Below are 24,132 nucleotides of genomic sequence, written 5' to 3'. Positions count from 1 at the left end.
CTAAGACTTCTGAACAAATAGCAAAACACATTCACATTGAGAAGAGGCTAGTGACTCATGAAAGAAAATCATTTTTCATTCTCTTCTCTTATATAATCTATGGAGAAGTGTTCCTAAGGGATGCATAGGGATGCATATTAACAATTCCTGTAAGTAAATGAGAAATTTGTAAATGGGCTCAGGAGCTATTACCCATTGAACTGACTAAACAACAGCTAACGTGATCGTTTCAAATAGAAATGAATAGCACTCTAACCCCAACCTGAAATGCAACTGAGATTTTCTAGGAACTGAAAAGAAAATGTATGAGTTTGGTTTTCATCTTTATTTTTTCTACTTGAGTATTATGATTTTGGAATAAAAATAAATAGGTATTATGTCAACAGTATATGACATAGTTCAGAACTTCATAAAGAAAGATTCCCAGTAAGACAGAAAACATCTTTTACAAAGACCTGGAAGGCAGTGATGTGGTAGAATTTTCCTTATATTTAAAAATTTTTATTATTATTATTATTATAATTATTATTATTATTTATGATCATGGGGCTTGAACTCTGGGCCTGGCCGATGTTCCTGAGCCCTTCAGCTCAAGGCTACCACCTTATCCCTGGGCCTGGGCATTGTCTCTGAGCTCTCCAACTCAAGGATACTGCCCTACCACTAAGCCACAGCCCTACTTCCCATTTTCTAGTGAATAATTGGGGATGAGAGTCTCACCTTCTTTAGTGTCCGGGCTGGCTTTGAACCTTGATCCTCAGATCTCAGCCTCCTGAGTAGGTAGGATTATAAGCATGAGTCACAATGCCGGGCTTAGAATTGTCCTTTTAATAGAAATTAGTAAAATTAAATGTAATAAAATTTAATAAAATGTGAGAAAGGGCTGTCCAGGTATACAAATATAATACAGGGGAGAGAAGGTAAAAGGTGTAGTGAAATAGATATTTGAAAATGTAAAGTACTAACTGTATTAACTGTAATATATTGAACAGAACAGGAATAATGTATGCAGTGATTGGAAACTGCTAAAACATCAGGGAATATTAATGAAGAATATTTTTTAAAATTTAGGTAATAGCAATCTTGTAACTTTGGCATATGAAAAATTAAGGTTGACAAGGGAGAAAAATCTATGAAGTTGCAAAGTATTTGAGTAATATAAAAAGAAAAATTAAGTATTGCCCAGAAAGATGGTCTAAAAATATGAATATACAAGACATGCAGATGATTAGGTAAGTTTAAAGAAATTTGATGAAAGATACAAATAGATCTATCACATTTCCTTTAAGATTCTGACTTTCAGTTTATTTCCTAGTTCTTTGATTTGGGGATGTATGACTCAACTTCCATGTGTCTCCATCTTCTTAAATGTAAAATGTAGCTTACACTATTATCATTAGGTTTCTCTAAGAACTGTGGATGATAATGCATGTAGACTTTAGTGCTTGTACTTGTTTAATGAATACAATTAATAATACTGATAAATATTATTAATAATATGGGTCATATGGTGAATATTTCTTTTGTTTCTTACTATCTGATTGCATGATATTCTTACCAGTAAGTGAAGGGAGAAATGACTTGATGTGAACCATCACCATATATATAATCTTATTTATCACCCTGCAACAAAATCAATCCAAATGGATCAAAAACATCAATTTAAGTACAGACACCATGTATATATTACAGGAAGGGATAGGGGAAACACTAGAGCTCTGAAGCACAGGTCGAAACTTCCAAAGTAAAGAGTCAGAATCACAGCAAATCAAAGAAAGACAAGATAAATGAGATTGCACCAGGCTGAACATTTTCTGCATGGCAAAGGGCACAGATAACAGGATAAATAGAAAGCACACAGAATCGGAGAAGGTTTTTACTGGCTATGCATCCAACAAGAGCACAGTTCATAGAAACTGCCTTTACTGAAGGTCTTTAATAAACTGTGGTGAGATGCCAGTCTGAGTGTAGGTAGATTATTTGAGGGTTTAAAGAAGCATCTGTTGGGGCTAGGAATTTGGCCTAGTGCTAGAGTGCTTGGCCTAGAAGGCACGAAGACCTGGTTTTGATTCCTTGGTACCACATATATGGAAAAAGCTAGAAGTGGTGCTGTAGCTCAAGTGGTAGGGCTCTAGTCTTGAGAAAGTCCAAGGTCAGTGCTCAGGCCCTGAGTTCAAGCCCCAGGACTGACAAAGGAAAGAAAAAGGAAGGACTTTTTTCAGTTGGGAAACCAATTAACAAAGACCAGTATTAATACAAGATACTAACCTACCTCATACCATAAATTGTTAGAGTTCATCCCTCCAGACCACTGAGCAGGTCTCATGCACTAAATTGCAGGAAATGCTTATGCGAGGAGGGGTTAACTCCTTAGAGCTTTTGAATTTTTTTATACACAGAAAAGTTTTCCTGAGTTTGAGGAGTAGGGGGCAGCCTTCACACAGAGTTGTTGGGAGAGATTGCACAGATGGGGGAAGGGGGTCCAGCCTTGATATCATCTGATATAGGGAAGAAATGAAATTAGGTTAATTGATGACAGAACAAAGAAAACTTTTCATATCAATAAGGAAAGTTTTGTACTATATTTTCCCCACAGCACAAATTTAACATGCTAAGTAAGAATAGTGTCTTAGAACTGTTACATTGAAATTCCTTATGGTATAGATAGAGAAACAGAGTAGACATAGATATTGGATAAAATGGAGATATAATATGATAATCTTTCTCTTGTTTGTAGTTCTGACATGTGACTTTGTTCCTGATATGAAGACTCAAGCCTTTTTAGAAAGCTAGCATGTTGGCCATACTCTTAATGATAACATTTCAGATAAGAGATACTCAATGATATTGAGAATAGAAAATAGAAGCAAGTATACTAAGTATTGCTTCATTATGCAGTTAGAAAAGTCTCACCCTTCCTTAAGGACTTAAATCTAATGATTTGACTAAGGCAATTGAAACAAAAGCAGACATATGTACAGACAGAAAATTGTCTTTGCCTGAATTTGGAGCCTACTTTTCTGTTAAGTCCATATAGCTCAATTAGCAATTAATCATGTCAGTGTGGCTGGCCAAAGACAAAGGAACAGGAATGAGATAACTAAAGGAAAAACAGATTAAAATAGAGGAAGCATAGATAAGCACTGTTCTGACAAATGCAAGATTCCATCAGAAGGTAAAGACTATGAAAATATTGGGCTTTTTAAATTATTACTTTATAGGTAATGTACAGAGGGTACAGTCACATAAGTCAGATAATAAACACATTTCCTTTTGGACAGTATTACATCCTCCCTACTTTCCTCTCAGTTTTTCCCTCCCTACTCCCTGTCCAGAATTCCCATGCTGAACATTTTAAAAAAGCCAACACTCTGAAAACTTTACAAGAAGGAATAGGAGATAGACTAGACCTCCTTGGCACAGGTCTAAACTTTCTTAATAAGGACCAAGAATAACAACAAATCAGAGAAAGGCTAGATAAGTGGGACTGCATTAAACTGCAGAGCTTTTGTATGGCAAAGGACATAGCTAGTAAAATAAATAGGAAGCCTACAGAGTGGGAGAAGATCTTCACCACCCATATACAACAGACAAAGGCCTCATATCTAAAATATGTCAACAGCTCAAAAAATTGAATCATTCCCAACTAATCTCCAAAGTAACAGCCATCCATTAAAAGATGGGCCAAAGACTTAAAGAGAGTCTTCTCTGAAGAAGAAACAAAAATGGCCTTTAGACACATGAAGAAATGCTCAGCATCTCTGATCATAAAAGAAATGCAAATCAAAACAACTCTAAGATTCCACCTCACTCCAGTTAGAATGGCCAGGATCAAGAAAACTAATAACAACAGATGCTGGAGGGGATGTGGCCAGGAGGGATCACTACTACACTGCTGGTGGAAGTGCAAACTCCCCACTATGGAAAGCAGTATGGCAGTTCCTCAAAAGACTACACATAGAGCTCCCCTATGACCCAGCAATTCCACTACTTGGCATCTACCCAATCATCCAGACACAAAGACAAACTAAATCCACCAAGACAATGTTGTTCATTGCAGCACTATTTACCATAGCAAAGATATGGAACCAACCTAGATGTCCCTCAGTTGATGAGTGGATCAACAAGATATGGTATTTGTACACAATGGAATTCTATGCTGCTGTCAGAAAGAATGACATTGCCCCATTTGTTAGGAAATGGAAAGACTTAGAAAAGATCATAGTAAGTGAAGTAAGCCAGACTCAAAGGAACTTAGGCTCAATGGTTTCCCTCATTTGTCATAATCAGTAGAAACCTTGGGCTCTCCTAGCAGAGATTTGCAATAGAGCAAAACCTTGATACAAAAGGCCATATAGTAGGACGCTAAAGGAAAGGATATCTAGGATATAGAAACATAAACCATATAATGAATGATTGTTGTTCTTTTTTTTTTTTGCCAGTCCTGGGCTTGAGCTCAGGGCCTGAGCACTGTCCTTGGACTTTCTCAAGGCTAGAGCTCTACCACTTGAGCCTCAGCACCATTTCTGGCTTTTATCTATGTATGTGGTACCGAGGAATCGAACCCGGGTCTTCATGCATGATAGGCAAGCACTTTAACCACTAGGCCAAACTCCCGGCCCTGATTGTTGTTCTTAAGGTACTATGTTATCTCTCATCTCTTTTGTTGTCCCTTGGTTATCTCATACTGTTACAGTATCTCACTTTGTTACCTGATATATGGGATATATTTGTATTTGGTTATTTTAAATTGGATAGGGAAGAGGGGAAAACAAGATGAGGGGTGTGGGTGTGGGGGAGGGAAATGGGGACCAAGATATGTGAAAGGGTATCAATGTATGTGAATTAATGCACCATCTATCTGGCAAATATCATGTAACCCTTCTATTAATTACAATAAAAATATATGAAAAATATATTTAGTGGCCATTTCTTTATTTAAATTCAGGGCTTGGGCACTGTCTCTCAGCTCTTTGACTCAAGCTTAGAGCTACACCACATTGAGCTACAGTAACATTTCTGGTTTTCTGACAGTTAATTGGAGGTAAGGGTCTGGTGGACTTTCTTTCCTGGGCTATGTTTGAACCATGATCCTCGGAGCTAAGTTTCCTGAGTAGCTAGGATTATATATTTATTGCTTTTTGGAATTGAGTTTTTGAACTCTTTACAGATTCTAGCCATTTCATAGGAAATAAATATCTGTTAAAGATATTTTCACCCTCTTCCTGTATCTTCACTCTGTTAATTTTATCTTTTGTTGTGTAGAAACTTTTTAATTTGATGTATACCTGCTTGTCAATCCTTATATTGTACAAATGAATTTTAGGTAATTTGAAGACAGAAAATGTTTTCATGTGATAACATAATCTGGGTAATTAATAGTATTTGAGGTTAAAAACCATATAAAGCAAATTTGCAGTAGATTATTATAATTCCTGGTATCTTCTACTAATTTATATTCTAAAATAAACATAGATTTAGTTTGTTAAAATGAAATTTATGGGGCAGGGGTGGGGAGAGGGAAATGGGAACCATGTCATGAGAAGGGTGTCAATGTTTGTGAAGTAATGCATTTTCTATCTGGTGAATATAATGTAACCGTTCTATTAATTACAATAAAATTATATGAAAAATGAAATATATAGCTTTACAACTTTCCTATTACACTTTTTTCTTTAGAAATCATTAAATAAAAACGTACCAGCCAATCAATATCATATCTTAATTTTATTTTTCAGCGTGTCTTATATGGCACATATGATTTCGATCTTTAAGTGAATTAAAGCAGACTGACTCTATGTTAAATCCAATAGAGTGATGATCACAAAAACCATTTTCTACACAATACTCAGGTTAGACAAACAGTGGCCAACTGAGAACCATCCTTATGAGACTGAAGTCCTAAATTAAGTTTTAATTTTAATTAATTATTAGGGTTACATGTATTCTGAAAATATAGGTCAAAATAAAGGTAACTGTAGAGCAATGAAACAGTGTAGGGTCACAGTGTAATCTAAGAAGGTATATAGGTAATCATTGTCTTTCTTCAAATTTTTTCTACAAATTATTTTATCATCACATATCTGCAATTAAAATAACCAGATCTCTAAATAAAAACCTGTTCATATTGATATTCCACCAAACATTTCTTACTACTAACTTCTTTCTTAACAAGTCAAGTACATGTTTTATTTATTTCTTTTATTAGAACTTACAATGGAATTTACATTTTTAACTATTTTTTTGTTTTTGTGGTGCTTGGAATAGACACCAGAACCTTACACTTTGCCCTTTAACTACATATCACTCCTCAGAAACACTTAATATGCATAAACTCTCTTATTCATTAAATGTTTTTTTTTCTAGCATGTACAGCAAGTCACACTCAGAAGTTTCATCTTTCCATTTGCATTAACATTCACAACTTGAATATTCACTTGTTTCATACTTGGTGCTTGCAAGAATTAGCAATTAAATTCATAATTTAATGTATTTAAGTAGTATAGCCTTTGGTTAAAATTGAAAATTAATCAGTCAGAGCTACAGACTTTATTAGTAGGTATGGCAATGATAGATGATCTGATTGGATCTGTAAATAGTCCACTTTTATTCTAGCATTCTTGACTAGAGAATGCCTCATCAATAGCCTCTGAAGCTTTTATGTTGCACCTACTCAGTTCATTATCCTAATGTAGCCATATATGATTAATGCTATTTTGCTCCCTTCTTGTTATTCACTTTGAAAATAAACACAGATAGAGAGAGAAAGAGAGAAACAGAGTTCTAAGTCAGAAGTCTTATGCCAACAATCATTTGCACTGAAATCATAAGTGATACAACTTCAGCTTAGCCAGATCCATGTGAATTGCCTACGATCCTCTAAGTCATTATGACTTTCAAATAAGATTGCAATTTCAAGACTGCTGAAAGTTTACATGCTTTTTATCAAAATAACCTAGGAAGTTTTTATTTTATTTTATTGTCAGGGTGATGTATAGAGGGTTGCAGTTACATTTGTCAGACAGTGATACCCCTTCCCATGTTTTCTCCCACTTCCCCTCCTCCCAGTCCCTCTCAAGTCGTGAAGTTCATTCCTAACATATTGTTTTGTAAATATCACTCTTATACTTGTTCACCTTTTGTCCTTTGTCTCTTTAACAACAGTAAAAAAATAAAAGAGTAAACAAATAACTTCACATAGTACAATGGAAAGAACAACTACAAAAATGGGCCTCTTGTTTCCAAATCCTGCAGTTGATTTCACTTATCCTTATCCTGTATGGCCATATGCACATAACTTTTGAGCTATTGTGATCCTCTGCTTGGAAAATCCTAGATATATACTAATTATTACAAATGAGGACCTTCTGTTTCTTTGTGTCTGTCTGGCTTACTTCACTTAATATGATTTTTTTCCCCCAAGTCTTTCCATTTCCTTACAAATGGGGCAATGCCATCTTTCTGCTGGCAGTATGAATTTCATTGTGTGTGCTATATATAGCACATTATTTTTGATCCATTCTACTGAGGTGCCTCTGGATTAGTTCCATATCTTAGCTGTGGTAAATAATGCTGAAGTGAACATGGTTGTGCTGCTAGGTTTAGTATGGCCTTGTTTATGGACATTTGGATAAATTCTCTTGAGAAAGATTGCTGAGTCCTAGGGTAGCTCTATGTTTAGTCTTTTGAGAAACTGCCATACTGCTTTCTAGAATGGTTGAACAAGTTTTAAGTCATACATCTCCAAATAGTGCAAACATTAAAAATTAATTTAGAATTCATGCCTTATTCCACAAATATTAAGAGCCAGCTATAATACTAGTGTCATATCTCTTGAGAGTAGTGATCCTGAGTTGTAAAGGACAGCATCCCTACCCTCAGAGAGTTTGGCTTTTGCCTAAATTTATTTCGGCTTAAATTTTTCATATGAGCAGACATTACTTTTCAGATACTTTTGACGTCAGTACTCCACATTTTTTTGTAAACAACTTTCCCTAGAAGTTGTTTTTTTTTTTTTTTTTTTTTTTTTTTTTTGCCAGTCCTGGGCTTGAGCTCAGGGCCTGAGCTCTGTCCTTGGACTTTCTCAAGGCTAGAGCTCTACCACTTGAGCCTCAGCACCACTTCCGGCTTTTTGCTATGTATGTGGTACCAAGGAATCGAACCAAGGTCTTCGTGCATGCTAGGCAAGCACTTTAACCACTAGGCCAAACTCCCGGCCCCTCCCTAGAAGTTGTTTTTTTAAATGTGTTTGTGAGATTATTTTTCTATACTTTCTGCATTTGTGACCTTCAATGAACCCTAATTTGGCATTCATTTGTTGTTGAACCTAAGATAGAGCAGTTGAGATGAACTTAGACCATGTTTCACTGTATTAAAACACTCAGATGCTATTTGTGATATTCTTAATTGGTTAAGGAAAAATCTCAACTTTTGTTGCTACCAATTAAGATTTTCTCATATAGAGGAGATGAATTCTATTACAGAAATTTTAATCTTCATTAATATTTGACAACATTTTAATGGAATAATCATTCCTTCTTAGTGTAAATTACTTTGATTGCTATAATAGTCTGATCCTATTAAGGGGAAAATCCACCAAAAGTAAAACTTAATTAATCTCAGACCTTGTCTCCTAATACCACTGAATTTAGACTTTGCATTAAATATCTTTGTCAAACTAATAAAAAAAAGTTGTTTGCCCAAAATGAAATAGAAATGTATCCTCACGCAATATATTTTTCTTCATGTTTTAGTCTCTGAACCCAGTAATCATTTCAATGCAGAGCCTTTCCATTTCTGCTGCAAAACCAGATTTAGGTTATTAACTACATGCCTCACAGCAGAATTCAGACCACTAATTTTCTAAGTTAATGTCATATATTGACTCAAAGTGAATATTTAAGTGGTTTAGAAGGAAATATCCTATTAGAAGAAGGAAGCCCTTTAAGATACTTTGCTTTCATATAGATTATTAGATGCACATGCTTTAAAATTAAAACACTACCGAGTAACATAATAAAATTGCCACCTACCACCAGAATTTTACTGTATTTGGCTTGTACAAGGAAAGTAGAATAATGGTCAGGATCATTCAAGTATGTTTAATTTTGCCAAAATTTCATTCTCAGCTACTTTAATTTTAACTTCAAATACATGGACAAAAGAACTTAAAATTAACATGTCCTTTTATATGTGTTATACATCATGATAATCAATTATTGCTTTTTAAATTCATTTAAAGAATTTTTCCCTGTCTGATTTTATTTTCCATTTAAATTGAGTTGTACTGAGGGAAAAATTAGCTACAATCACATACTACAAATATTCAGAAACAAATATATCATGATTTTTTGTGGCTTAGTTGAGTTTATCTTTGTATTGCTCTTCACTTGAAAAAATACTCTTATCTGCTTGCTTTATTAATTAGGTCATTAAGAAGTACTTTGTGTTTTGGACACATATTTATGAAGTGATAGTTTGTTATATTTACTTTCATCGCAACCACATTTGAAGAGATTAAACACAGCTTTATGTAACTGTTTCTGCCCCTTTTCTCAAGGGAAAGAAGCAGCTGGAAAAAAAAAGCAGCTCTATATTCAGGACTCAGACATTTCAATAAGATAACCACATAAAATCACATGATTTTCTTCTTCTTTTTCAAAATGATCAAAGAAAAGGATAGCAAAAATAGTTACTGCATGTATAAATACACATTCATTCAACAAGCTTTGGTTAGATTCGGAGCAATCTGTAGCTACCTTAGTGTTCAATATTATTTGTTTCCTCTTTCTTGTTCCCTGATAATGGAAATAGTAAGTTTTAGTTTTGTTTGTTTTTATTGTGCCCATACCTTGTCTTGAACTCAGGTCCTTGCATTCCTGGCTAACTTATTGCTCAAGGATGGCAGTGTATCATTTGGGCCAACCCATCGTTTTTGGATTTATGCTAGTTAGTTGAAGGCGGGGTCTTTCAGATTTGGTCTGCCCAGATTAGTTTTATACATGATCCTCAGATATTAGACATCTGAGTAGATAGAATTATTGGGATGAGCCACTGATGCCTGACTTAGAATACCACTTATTATTGATTTCCCCACACACCCTAGAGCCTTAGAGCAGATCAGTTCTGCATGTTTAGGGTCTTGAATATCTAGGAGGAAATTATCTTTCTAGGGATACAGAACTAACCATGTCAATCTATCGACAATTGTTCTTTTCCTTTATTAAGTATTTTAAGTAAGTTACCAGTAGCTATCAGTAAATTTCTTGCCAACTGTTTGTTTTATTTTGAGAAACAAACTGCTTTTATCTTAAAATTTCAAAGTTTATATTAGAATAAAAATTTATCTTCCTTTTGAATCCTAAAATTTTTTTAAAGGAGGCAGGTACAAATTTGAAACACATATTCTGTCTTCAATATATGTGTCAATTTAGCTGCATACTATCTGCGCATACTTTGCCTAGAAAAGCTACTTGATTGCCTGATTTTATTCCCTGAGAAAAGAAAGCAATTTCATTCCTCAATGACTGTTAGTTGCTTTAAGAATTATTTTTTCTTGTTCTAGCTTTCTATACTGAAAAGAAATTCAGCTTCTTGGCCTAGTTTACTTAGCTTGCTATGGAAAGGAAAATTCATGTGTGGGTGGAGATTTTTTTTTTTAAAGAACCCTCAGGCACAAATGGAGTGAAGACTGTTCACAGTTCTTTAGACATTCCATCACTTCTAACAAATAGTCACTTCAAATGAATTTCCAAGACATCATTACTGAAGAGACATTTATAGGTACTATAAAGTACTGAGATCCATGTAATTTTTAAAAAGTTATTACCACTATGTAAAACAAATACATGTTCCAGATGTGATATGTTAAAACATATGCCAACTTGAAAATATGCTTTAGGTTTACTATTAAGTCATTGAATCCTAACATGTGTTTGGGTCAATATAATAAGTATGGGAATAAAGTATATCATTTCCTCCTTCTCATATATTTTTATTTTATTTTTTAAAATATTTTTTCACTTCAGTCTTTTATCAATCTAGTCAACAATCCATAAATAGTTAATGTAGAACATACTCAAGAGAGCAAAGGGCAACTAATCATGCTTTTCCAAAAGAATATCTTGTACATTCATTTGTTTCTACAGTGTGTATGAGTAGAAAAGATATTTTTCCTTGGGGTCAATTTTTGGATGTTTATGGATCAAGGAGTATATAAATATATGGATTACCTGTGGTAAATGTTAGCTTTGTCACATAGAGTGGTCTGTGTAGTAAAAATTCCGGTCAAGCCAGAGATAGTTCCTCTTGAAAGATTTTTCCAAGAGGAATGTATAGTCTCACGTGGAAAGGTGAGGCAGATAGAGAAAGCAACTTGGGATGGCACATTTAACAAATTCTTCAGTTTGTGGATTCTAAGTTCCTGATATCCAGCCTGAGATAACATTGCCTAGAACAACTGGCTTTCTGTTTTTGGTAGTTAGGTTTTGCACAGTGCTGGTCAAAATATCTGACAACAATGTAAGGAAAGAATCTGTGGTTACTGTTGTTCACGGTTTCTGAGCTTTTAGTCCATCCTAGGGGGCAGCAGACTAGCAATGATGTATAGAGAATAATTTTACTTCTGTTATCCAGTAAACAGAGCTAGGCATACTATACCCCAACAGACAGGAAGCAGAGCAGAATGTGAAATGGTTAGAACAAGAACTAATTTTCCAAGGGCACACACCTAGAGACTTAATTTTTTTCATATATTTTTATTGTAATTAATAGAAGGGTTACATTATATTCACCAGATAGAAGGTGCATTATTTCACATACATTGATACCCTTTCTCATGTCTTGGTCCCCATTGCCCTTCCACCCACCCCCACCCCTCATCTGTTTTCCCCCCAAATTAGATAGAGACTTCATTTTTTCAGTTAGGCTTGTCTCCTTCTTCTTACACCTGCCAACCTGAAATCCTATAATGAATTCATGACCGAATAAACCCGTCTTTAATTCCCAGACACCACAAACTGATTTTCTCTGGAAGTACCCTCTCAGACATACAAAGAAATAAGTTTTACTAATCTTGTACATTTTCCTAATCCAATCAATGTGACAATCTAAATAACCATTAGACCAGATAACAGTTAGAAAAGGCATTAGATGAGACTCAGGTGGCACAAGAAAGCACTGCTGTAAGCTCTGCCTTTAGACTGTGTGTGTTGGTTCATCAACACTGGTGGGCCAGTACTGAAATGGACAGTGTAATCCATCCTCCCAAATCCCCTCAGCAGCAAGCTTATTTGTTTGGATTTGTTTTGTTTTGTTTTTCTCATTGTTAATTTGTGTTTTTTATTTTTTATTTTTTGCCAGTCCTAGGCTTGAGCTTGGGGCCTGAGCACTGTCCTTGGACTTTCTTGAGGCTAGAGCTTTACCATTTGAGCCTCAGAACCATTTCCGGCTTTTTTCTATGTATGTGGTACCAAGGAATCGAACCCTGGCCTTTGTTCATGCTAGGCAAGCACTCTACCACTAAGCCAAACTCCTGGCCCCTCATTTTTAATTTTTTATATTTAATTTTAGTTTGTTGTAAAGATGATATGCAGAGGAGTTACAGTTACATAAATAAGGTATTGAGCACATTTCTTGTCAAACATTGTTACCTCCTGCCTTGGTTTTTTTTTTCCCTCACTTTACGTCATAACCGAATCTGCCCCCCACCCAAGTTGTAAAGTTCATTTCCAACCTAGGATCTTTTCAGTATCAATGTTGCATTGGTTCACACTTGGACCTTGTTTCACTATTTTGTTATTCTCCCCCCCTTCCTCAAATCAGATGTGTGTGTGTGTGTGTGTGTGTGTGTGTGTGTATGACCAAGAGTACCAGAAGCAAAAACAGTGTCTGCAAGCTTATTATCTAAAACTATTATAAAATATGGAAAATAAAGCAAGAAGGCATGCTTCTAGTTCACTATCACACTTGGAAATTTATTTATTGGTTTTGAATTCTATATTCATGTTAATGAAGATATGTCTTACTTTCTTGGATTGACTACCTCATCAATGAGAATTTATCAAAAAAAACCTGCATTGTAAAAATGCTCTCCTGGATAGAAAGTCAATGTTTACAAGGTATCCTCAAATGTTCTTACGTTCAAGGTAATCTAAATGAAGGTAAGCTTAATCAAAGTTTCTTATTCAGAAGTACCCATTAGTTTCCTAAATCATTACTTTGTAATTTATCTCTCCAATCTTTCCTAAGACATCATAAAATGACCTTAATTCAGAAGTTTTCTGTTTCACTGATTCTGTGCTTAGAAACAAAAAACATTTTCAAGATATCCTTTTATTTTTTTGAGTCATGGTCCTTGGGCTCTGTCCCTGAGCTTTTCAGTTCAAGGCTACTGGCCTACCCTTGAGCCAAGCCCCACTTCCTATTTTCTAGATGTTAATTGGAGATGAGTCTCAAGTCCTTTTGTGCGCAGGCTGGCTTTGACCCTTGATTCTCAGATATCAGCCTGTTGAATAGCTAGGATTTCAGGCCTGAGCCACCACGCCCAGCTCAAGATATCTTTTTATGCAAAACCTAAATAAATTGTTTTGCTTGATTTAACTCTTTTCTTCATGACATATTGGTGCTGTATTGTTGTAAATACTGCCAGAAAGATGTAAAAATCAAGGAATTGAGAAGTTGGATTGTTTGGGGTTCTATGTCTACAGTTTGAAAATAAGCGGCTGAAAAAATTAACTAAATAGCAGTAAATGGATGGTTCATGCTCTAATTTGTGTTTATGAGAACAAATATTTTAGTCAAGATACATTTTTTATTTTATTATCAGGGTAATGTATAGAGGGGTTACAGTTATATTCGTCAGGTAATGGGCATATTACATCTCGAATCTTGATAACTCTTCTTCTCATGTTTATGTCCACCTTTCCCTTCCCCTGACAACTCCCAATCATCTTGTTTTCCCTCTTCCCTTCCCTATTTCAAATAAACCAATAAACAGAATTACAATTTAATCAGGCAACAAAGTCAGTTACAGTAACTACATGAGATTAACCATAAGGAGAAAAAAAATGAGTAAAGAATTTACTTCACATAGTACACGAAGAACAGCAATCAAAAAGATAAAACTCTTGTTTCCATAATGTAAGGTTCATTTTGTTTAATCTCATCCTGTATGACCATATGTACATAGTTTTTGAGCTATTGTAATCCTCTGCTAGGAAAATCCTAGATGTGTACTAATTATTACAAATGAGGAATACCATGCTGCCTATGTTCCTTTGGGTCTGGCTTACTTCACTTAATATGATTTTTTTCCCCAAGTCTTTCTAGTTCCTTAAGAATGGGGCAATGTCATTCCTTCTGATGGCAGTGTAGAATTCTATTGTTTAAAAGTACCACATCTTCTTGATTCATTCATTTACTGAGGGGCATTTGGGTTGGTTCCATATCTTAGCTATGCTACAGTGAACATCGTTGTGCTAGTAGCTTTGGTATGTCCTTGTTTCTGGACATTTGGGTAAATGCTAAGGAGTGGCGTCCCAGGTCATAGGGGAGCAATATGTTTAGTCTTTTGAGGAATTGCCAGACTGTTTTCCATAGTGGTTGAATGAGTTTAGACTCCCACACAGAGTGTAGTAGCTATCCTTCCTTGCCACAACACCGCCAGCAACTGTTGTTATTGGGTTTCTTGATCATGGCCATTCTAACTGGATTGAGGTTGAATCTCAAAGCTTTTTTATTAAATAATTTATTAACATTGGTTTTTACCTCATATTTCAAATGATGTATTTAACAAACAAGTATTCAAGAAGGGAAGGTCTATATACAATCACTGGCATTTAGATTTTAGGATATTACTAAAATTAAGCTGAGAGTTTGTATGCCATAAATACATATTCATCTATGTAATAAACATAATGTTTATAGAGTCATAGATTTTTATGTCTGTGTAGTTGTGTTTATGTTACCAGTACCATGTCCATAGCATTGGGTACGCAAATATTGAATTCTCACTCTTGTACTATTTGGATCTAATAGCCACCTGTTAAGGATATCATGTGCCTTTTGTTCCTTTGTTTTTGACTTTTCTCACTCAACATGATTCAGTCTAGATACATCCACTTCCCTGGGAATGCCCTTGTTTTATCTTGTCTGTTGGCTATGTTGATTTACATTTCATGTATGGACAGTTTCTTCATGGACCTATAAGCCATTCATATTTCCTCTTCAGAAAAGTCTCTCTTTAAGTCTTTACCCCACCTTTTAATGGATGGTTGTTTCTTTGAAGATTTGTTTTTGAGAGATTAAATTTTTTGAGCTGTAGTTATATTTTAGATATGAGGCCCTTGTCTGTTATATGGCTAGTGAAGAATTTCTCCGAATCTGTGGGCTTTCTGTTTAACGTGTTAGTTATATATTTGGCCACACAGAAGCTTTGTAGTTGAATACAGTCCCATTTGTCCAAACATTCTTTAATTTGTTCTGTTTCTAGTTCTTTAATAAGAAACTTTGACCTTTGCCATTGAATCTTAGTGTATCTCCTATTCCTTCCTGTAAAGTTTTGAGGGTATCTGCTATTATCTTAATGTCTTAATCTATTTGGAATCAATTTTGACATATACGGATCCAGCTTATGTTTTCTACAGGTGTTCAACCAATTCTGCCAGCATCATTTGTTAAAAGGCTTGTCTTTTTTCTGTGTTATTTTTTGGCTCCCTATGGAAGATTAGATAGCCATAGGTCTGTGGGTTGATTTCTGGGTCTTCAGTTCTATTCTACTGGTACTCAGGCCAGTACCAAGCTGTTTTGGTTACTGTAACTCTGTAATAGAGTCTAAAGTTTGGTATTGATATTCCTCCAGGGCTCTTCTTTCTACTAAGATTGTTTTTGCTATGCGGGGTCTTTTATTAGTCCATGTGAAATATTGGATTGTTTTTTCTATTTCATTAAAGAACAACACTGGGGTATTGATGGATATGGCATTGAATTTGTAGATAGCCCTAGGGAAGACCACCATTTGCATGATGTTAATTTTTCCAATCCAAGAGCATGGGAGGTTATTCCATTTCCTTAGTTCTGTTTTGAATTCCTTTTTCAGGTTTTTAAAGTTTTCATCATAAAGGTCCTTTACATCCTTCATTAAATTAATTCCTAAGTTTTTAATTTTCTTTAAAGCTATTACAAAAAGAGTTGCTTTCCTGATTCCCACCTCACTATTCTCATTGCTGGCATACAGGAAAGCCATTGATTTTTGAGGGTTAATCTTATTTTTTTGTATTTTATTTTATTTTAATTTTTTTTCATATATTTTTTATTGTGATTAATAGAAGGGTTACATGATATTTGCCAGATAGATGGTGCATTAATTCACATACATTGATACCCTTTCACATGTCTTGTCCCCATTTCCCTCCCCCACACCCCCACTCCTCATCTTTTTTTCCCCCTTCCCTATCCAATTTCAAATAACCAAATACAAATATATCTCATATATCAGGTAACAAAGTGAGATACTCTAACAATATGAGATAACCAAGGTACAGCAAAAGAGATGAGAGATAACATAGTACCTTAAGGACAACAATCATTCATTATATGGTTTATGTTTCTATATCCTAGAGATCCTTTCATTTAGCGTCCTACTATATGGCCTTTTGTATCAAGGTTTTGCTCTATTGCAAATCTCTGCTAGGAGAGCCCAAGGTTTCTACTGATTATGACAAATGAGGGAAATCATTGAGCCTAAGTTCCTTTGAGTCTGGCTTACTTCACTTACTATGATCTTTTCTAAGTCTTTCCATTTCCTAACAAATGGGGCAATGTCATTCTTTCTGACAGCAGCATAGAATTCCATTGTGTACAAATACCATATCTTGTTGATCCACTCCTCAACTGAGGGACATCTAGGTTGATTCCATATCTTTGCTATGGTAAATAGTGCTGCAATGAACATTGTTGTGCTGGTGGATTTAGTATGTCGTTGTTTCTGGATGATTGGGTAAATGCCAAGTAGTGGAATTGCTGGGTCATAGGGGAGCTCTATGTTTAGTCTTTTGAGGAACTGCCATACTGCTTTCCATAGTGGTTGAATGAGTTTGCACTCCCACAAACAGTGTAGTAGTGATCTGAGGGTTAATCTTATACCCTGCTACTTTATCAATGTTTCAAATCAGCTCAAGTTACTTGTGAATAAAGTGTATATGTTTTTTTTAAGAAGGGAATCATGTCATCTGCAAAGAGGGAAAGTTTTACTTCCTCTTTCCCTATTTAGATCCTCTTTATGCTTGCTTTTTGCCTTATTGCTCTGGCTAGGAATTCTAATAGTATATTAAAGAGAAGTGGAGAGAGTTGGCATCCTTGTCTTGTTCCTGATTTTAGAGGAAATGGCTTTAGCTTCTTGCCATTTAGTATAATGCAAGCTGTAGGCTTGTACACAGCCATTATTATATTGAGGAACGTTCCATGGATTCCTAGTTTCTCCAGAGTTTTAGCATAAATGGGTGTTGTATCTTGTCAAATGCCTTTTCTGCATCTATTGAGACAATTGTGTGATTCTTGTCCTTGCTCCTGTTGATGTGATGAATTATATCAATTAATTGACTTACATATATTGAATTAGCTTGCATCTCTGTGATGAATCCTGATTGATCATAGTATATAATTTTTTGATGAGGTTCCATATTTTTAATAGAAGTAGGAACTTTCATCCCCCAAATGTATGTGATATGTCATATAAGAGTAATGTAGGGGCCGGGAGTTTAGCCTAGTGGTTAAAGTGCTTGCCTAGCATGCATGAAGACCCAGGTTCGATTCCTCGGTACCACATACATAGAAAAAAGCCAGAAGTGGTGCTGAGGCTCAAGTGGTAGAGCTCTAGCCTTGAGAAAGTCCAAGGACAGTGCTCAGGCCCTGAGCTCAAGCCCAGGACTGGCAAAAAAAAAAGAGTAATGTAGCCTAAAGATACTTAGTTTTATAGTTTTTCTACTCATCTTTTTTGGGGGATTGCCATTAGATAAAGCTCAGTCAAGGCCAGCTTTATGACCAACTCTTCAAAACCACTCTAATTCTTGAATATCCTTGATCTCTAAGTACTTAATGTATTTATTATATGTATATTTCTATTGTTCTTTGCGATGAAAATTATTCTATCAATTACATTTTAATTATTAATTTCTTTAAATGGATTATAAAAGCTCTGAGGGTGCACCTTCTATGTCCTCTTTCTTCATTTTCATTTTTCTTATTGAACTTAATATATCCTAAATGTTGAGTGACTATTGATTCTTTACCACAGTATCATGATCATGAGCTGAACATTTCTTTGAAGGAAATGTTTATTTTGACAACCTAACAGTGAAGGAGAGTATGGGATGGGGTTTTTAGACTGTTAGGTTTAATTCTTTCTATTATTAAAGGAGTAATTCTGGTGTTTTTTTTTTGTTTTTGTTTTTGTTTTGGTCAGTCATGGGGCTTGAACTTTAGACTTGGGTGCTGTCCCTGAGCTCTTCAGCTCAAGGCTAGTGCGCTACCATTTTTTCTGGTAGTTCATTGGAGATAAGTCCAATGGACTTTCATGCCCTGGTTTTGAACCTCCATCTTCAGATCTCAGCCTCCTGTGTTGCTAAGATTGCAAGCGTGAGCCACTGGCCTCCTGCTAAGGATTAATTCTTAATAATATTCTATATTGGGATTAAGAGATGTCATTACTATCATCTTAGATCCAGGAAGCCAGAATTATGCTCTGTTGCCAAAGTGTAGATGGTCTTGTTAATTATCTCGTCTGACTAAATTGTCCTTCTTGAAGCTGCAATCTTGAAGGATGAGATTCACCACCCAGACACCTGCTTTATATGGCAAATGTTAGAAATTCAACATCCCAAAATTTCATGCTCAGTTGGGTTCATCTATTTTTGAAACTGTGAGATCCAAACTCAAAGTATGCTTATATATACATAAGTATATATATATATATATATATATATATCCTCATGGTTTAGGTTGAACAGACAGAATTAAAGTGGTATTGACAAGTTGGACACCGGTGGCACAGTCCTGAAATCCTAGGTACTCAGGAACCTGAGGTCTGAGGATCTCTGTTCAAACCCAGCCTGAGAAAGAAAGTCTCTAAAACTCTTATCTCCAGTTAACCATCTAAAAGCCTGAGGTGAAGTTGTGGCTCCTATGGTAGAGTGCTAGCCTTGTGCAATAAAGCTCAATTACAGTGCCTAGTTCCTGAGTTAAAAGCCCAGTATTAGGCCCTCCCTACACTCAAAAAAATATTATTCATTAAGGTTAGTTGCTGATACTCTATAAACAAGCCCATAAGTTTTTTGTAGTTGTAAAGATTCAAGTATTTTGGAAAACCTGAATTCATAGGTTTTGATGAAATTGTATATATAAGATACACAAGTAAAAATAATTAGTTTGAATTTATTCAAAGAATTATTTACTATTGAAAATATTTAGACAAATGGTATATGAGACCTAAATTCATATTTATGCTTTCATCATCCTTTTTTGTTAGTCCTACTTATCTTAATTCTTGAAAAATTATAGCAAAAATTATTTAACAATGAAACATATATGCAAATCCAATATTTTAAAAAGAAACCTTATGCTTACAGGTCTGACACATTTTCTACATTTACTGACCTTAATTGTTATAGTAAATTTCAAGAGCTTTTACAGGATACCAACCTTAAATTTACACTCTTGTTTTAGAGCATCCACAGAAAAATATAAATTGCATTTCTAGTTTTGGTTAAGATGGAAATTTAGGGGCAGAAATGTAGCTCAGTGGCAAAGTGCTTGCCAAGCAATCATAACATCTTGGCTTTGATGCACAATACCAAAAAAAAAAGAAAAAAAGGAAGTCCAAGGACAGTGCTCAGGCCCTGAGCTCAAGCCCAGGACTGGCAAAAAAAAGTGTGAAATTTGTTATGCATTTGGTTTGATAAATATATAGTAAACAATATTAACTGAATTGACTTTGCTTCTTTAATTCCCAAATAAATTTAGTTTAAGATCTAAAAAAAAAAGACAAAATAAACACAGTTAACACAAACAAAAGAAAAGTAATTTTTTTGTCAGTTGTGGGACTTGAACACTGGACATGGGTATTGTCCCTGAGCTCTTCTGCTCAAGGCTACTGTCCTACTACTTGAGAAACAGTGCCACTTCCTGTTTCCTGGTGGTTAATTGGAGATAAGTGTCTCATAGACTTCCATGACTTCAGTGCCCTTGCTGGCACTAAACAGAAACTGAACCATGATTCCTCAGATCTCAGCCTCCTGAGTAGGTAGGATTACAGATGTGAGTCTTTTCCAAACCAGAAGGGGCAGTTGGGAAAACTTGGGACATTTTGGATGAAATAATCTTATATTTTAGAGGAGTTAATTGATGAACATGTGAATTCTTTTTCTTAATGAAAAGGTAGCCTGAAAATATTACAATATAATTAGTGAAACAAAATACACTATGGATTAAGCTTTATACCCCCATTAAGATAGTAACTGAAGCTGAATAGACAATAATATATACATTAATTTCCAAGGAATTCATTTTCTTGAAAAACAAATTAGTTTGATTAGAAACTTATAAAAATAAGAATAATCACTGGATAAGTACTTTAGAGATACTCCTGTAGGGAAAATGTGGAGAGTTTTGAACATTAATACTGACAGATTTTATTATTACATTATCTAGGTTCATAGCTACATACACAATCATTATATAGCCATTTGCACTTGATATTAGCAAAGGCGTAGAAGTGATGTTGGCCATTCAAATGACAAATGAGATCACTGGATCACTTTTCATTTAAGCATATGGGCCATAATAGTCAAGGATGAAAGGCATTTAGAAAGACAATTTCATATAAGGCTTCATGAAATTATTAGAGCAACCCTGATAAACAGTGGGCATATTTCGTAAAATTATATCCCTGATTTGGAAGGAACTCAATTTTTAGTACCATTATAAGAAGGTTAGTTACAAATGAAATTTATTAGGGATTTGAAGTCGCTTGATGAATAATTCAATTATTTGTAGAAATTTATAGCAGATAATTAAAAATACTTAGTGTCAGAACAGTCCTATATTTTGAAGAAAGTATCCATTCTACTAGAAAGAGTACTAATTGAAATTCAACTACCAATTATACTGAAAAAAAATGCAAACAGAATGTTACAGAAACGTATTCTAAATCACTGATGTATGGTATCAAGATATAGAGCACTTATTCACTATGTGAATGTATTTTTGTCATTTCTAGTATACTCTCAGAGAAATAATAAATCCCAAAGACAAGTTTTTGCAGATTTCAGAATGCTTTTCTCATTTATTTAAATCCTGTCACAACTATATAAACAGAGTAGAATGCAAATTTGCGATATAGAAATATATATTCTGAGTTAGATGTCAGTAACATCAACTAATCTGATAATATTTTTCTAAATTTCTCTTAAAAAAACAAGTAATTTATTTTCATGCAATTAAGTAGCAAGGTAGAGGATAATGTAGTGTGACTTAGACCAGAGAAAAAGCCACAGTGCTGAAAGATATTTAACAAGACTATGTTTGGCTCTTTCCTCTCTATTATCTCTGTGCCTTTCCTTGCTACCATAGGTAAACTTGTAACTTCCTCTTCTATTTGGTGACTTATGATTCCCCACTCCATGATCTACTCATTCTAGTTTTTATTGTCTTCCTCCTGCACTGTAAAATACAATAAAACAAAGTGTAATTTGTTTAACTAGTTAACTGCTGTCTCCTCACATCCAAAATAGTACCTAGCAAATATTTCTTGAATAAACCTCAGGTTTTGTCTAGGTGTAATTCCCATCAAAATATCCATATAAATATTAATCAACTATTGGAAAACATACTTCCATTTGTGAAGAATTGGCTCTGAAGATAAGTGAGGAATTTAGAGTGAATTTGACACTAGTCTAGGTGTTTTGATGAGACAATGGATGCTAATTTACATTCTTTTAACGTGCCAGAAAAATATCTTAACTATTTTATGTTTTTTGTTGATTTTTTTAAACTTTTTTTTTTTGCCATAAAGTTCAGGGCCTGAATACTATCCTTGGGCTTTCTCAAGGCTAGAGCTCTACCACTAGAGCCACAGCACCACTTCCAGCTATTTTCTATGTATGTGGTACCGAGGAATCGAACCCGGGCCTTCATGCATGCTAGGAAGGCACTCTACCACTAGTCCAAACTTGCGGCCCTTTTGTTGGTTTTTGTTTTTGTGTTTGCCTGTCCTAGGGCTTGAATTCTGAGGCTGGGCACTATCTCTGAGCTCCTCTGTGCTCAAGATTAGTGCTCTACTACTTGAGCCACAGTGCCACTTGTGGTTTTTGAGTGATTAATTGGACAGAAGAGTCTCAGGGGAACTTTCCTGCCTGGGTTGGCTTCTAACTGCAGTCCTCAGGTCTCAGTCTCCTGAGTGGCTGGGAACAGGCGTGAACCATCCGTGTCTGGCTGGCTAAATCATTTTTAAGTAATTCTTTTTACCCACTGTGGTTTGGAATCACCTAACTAGTTTTATTTCTTTTTCCTTTTGTAGTGGGATGCCATCACTGAAATGGATGAGCACAACAGGCCCATTCATACTTACCAAGTGTGCAATGTAATGGAACCAAACCAAAACAACTGGCTTCGTACAAACTGGATCTCCAGGGATGCCGCCCAGAAAATCTACGTGGAAATGAAATTCACACTGAGGGATTGTAACAGCATCCCATGGGTCTTGGGGACCTGCAAAGAAACATTTAATCTGTATTATATGGAATCAGAGGAGGCCCACGCAATTAAATTCAAGCCAAGCCAGTATACAAAAATCGACACAATTGCTGCTGATGAGAGCTTTACGCAGATGGATTTGGGTGACCGCATTCTCAAACTCAACACTGAAATTCGAGAAGTGGGACCTATCGAAAGAAAAGGATTTTACCTGGCTTTTCAGGACATTGGGGCATGCATTGCCCTGGTCTCAGTACGAGTTTTCTACAAAAAGTGTCCCTTCACGGTTCGTAACTTAGCCATGTTTCCAGATACCATCCCAAGGGTTGACTCATCTTCGTTGGTTGAGGTCCGAGGCTCTTGTGTGAAGAGCGCTGAAGAGCGAGATACTCCTAAACTCTACTGCGGAGCGGATGGAGATTGGCTGGTTCCTCTGGGAAGGTGTATCTGCAGTACCGGACACGAAGAACTCGAAGGGTCTTGCCACGGTAAGAAACGAACCTTTTTGTCATGCATCTTTCCTTTAAGTGATGTGTTCCAAGTAAATGTGTTCTACCCTCCACTTCGAAGACGATTATGGATGTTGTTCTTGATAAGTGATTGTGGGAAATGTGGATACCTGGCTATACATGACTTTTTCTTTTTTCCCTCCTGGAAATAATTGTATTGTTTCCTTCTGTAAAGAGCTTTATGCTGTGTGGCTTTGATTTTTTTGTTGTTGTTTGTTTGGGTTTTTATTGTTGTTGTTTGTTTGTGGGTTTTTTTTTTTTTTTTTTTTTTTGCCAGTCCTGGGCTTGAACTCAGGGCCTGAGCACTGTCCTTGGACTTTCTCAAGGTTACAACTCTACCACTTAAGCCTCAGTACCACTTCTGGCTTTTTTCTAACCGGAGTCTTCCTGCATGCTAGGCAAGCACTCTACCACTAGGTCAAACACCCAGCCCTATGCTGTGTGTTTTGTACTCAGTTAACTTTAACAAATAAAAGGAACCTCAACAGCACCGACAAAAAAATGGGGGTTCAAAATTGGACTTTAATGTTCAGGTTTTGGTGGTTTATAAAGTATAGGAGCCTCAAAACAATCCTCTTGCTCATGTTGAATTTTAATAATTGAAAAGCAATTAAATGGAATTTCATTTACAGAAATGAGGAGTCTATATATGTTTAATTGGAAAAAAATTGTGAACCATCTGACACAGATATGTGTGGTGATTGCACATTGATTTTATCAGAAGTAATTGATCCTTTGTTATTATTAATTGAAATTTCTCGTATCATTTTTATTAACTTTAATAGCATTGTTAGTTCATGATAAAATTGTTAACAAATATTTCTACTTGATACTGTTCTCTAACTTTGAAACTATAGTTTTCACATGATGATAGCCA

General features: G+C 35.3%; 1 protein-coding gene across 2 annotated transcripts in view; it reads left to right on the top strand.

Annotated features, from left to right (window-relative positions):
- Window positions 1–24,132, top strand: part of Epha6 (EPH receptor A6) — a 707,005-nt gene that overhangs the window by 108,473 nt on the left and 574,400 nt on the right. For both annotated transcript variants that reach the window (XM_090347618.1, XM_090347625.1), the window contains one exon: window positions 22,571–23,234. In XM_090347618.1, coding sequence (XP_090203744.1) covers window positions 22,571–23,234 — 664 coding nt within the window. The remainder of the gene's footprint in view (window positions 1–22,570; window positions 23,235–24,132) is intronic.

This window comes from Megascapheus bottae, chromosome 1 (assembly GCF_031878675.1).
Source record: "Megascapheus bottae isolate mThoBot1 chromosome 1, mThoBot2.hap1, whole genome shotgun sequence".
Taxonomy (NCBI): Eukaryota; Metazoa; Chordata; class Mammalia; order Rodentia; family Geomyidae; genus Megascapheus; species Megascapheus bottae.
This window is presented reverse-complemented; position numbering and strand designations above follow the sequence as displayed.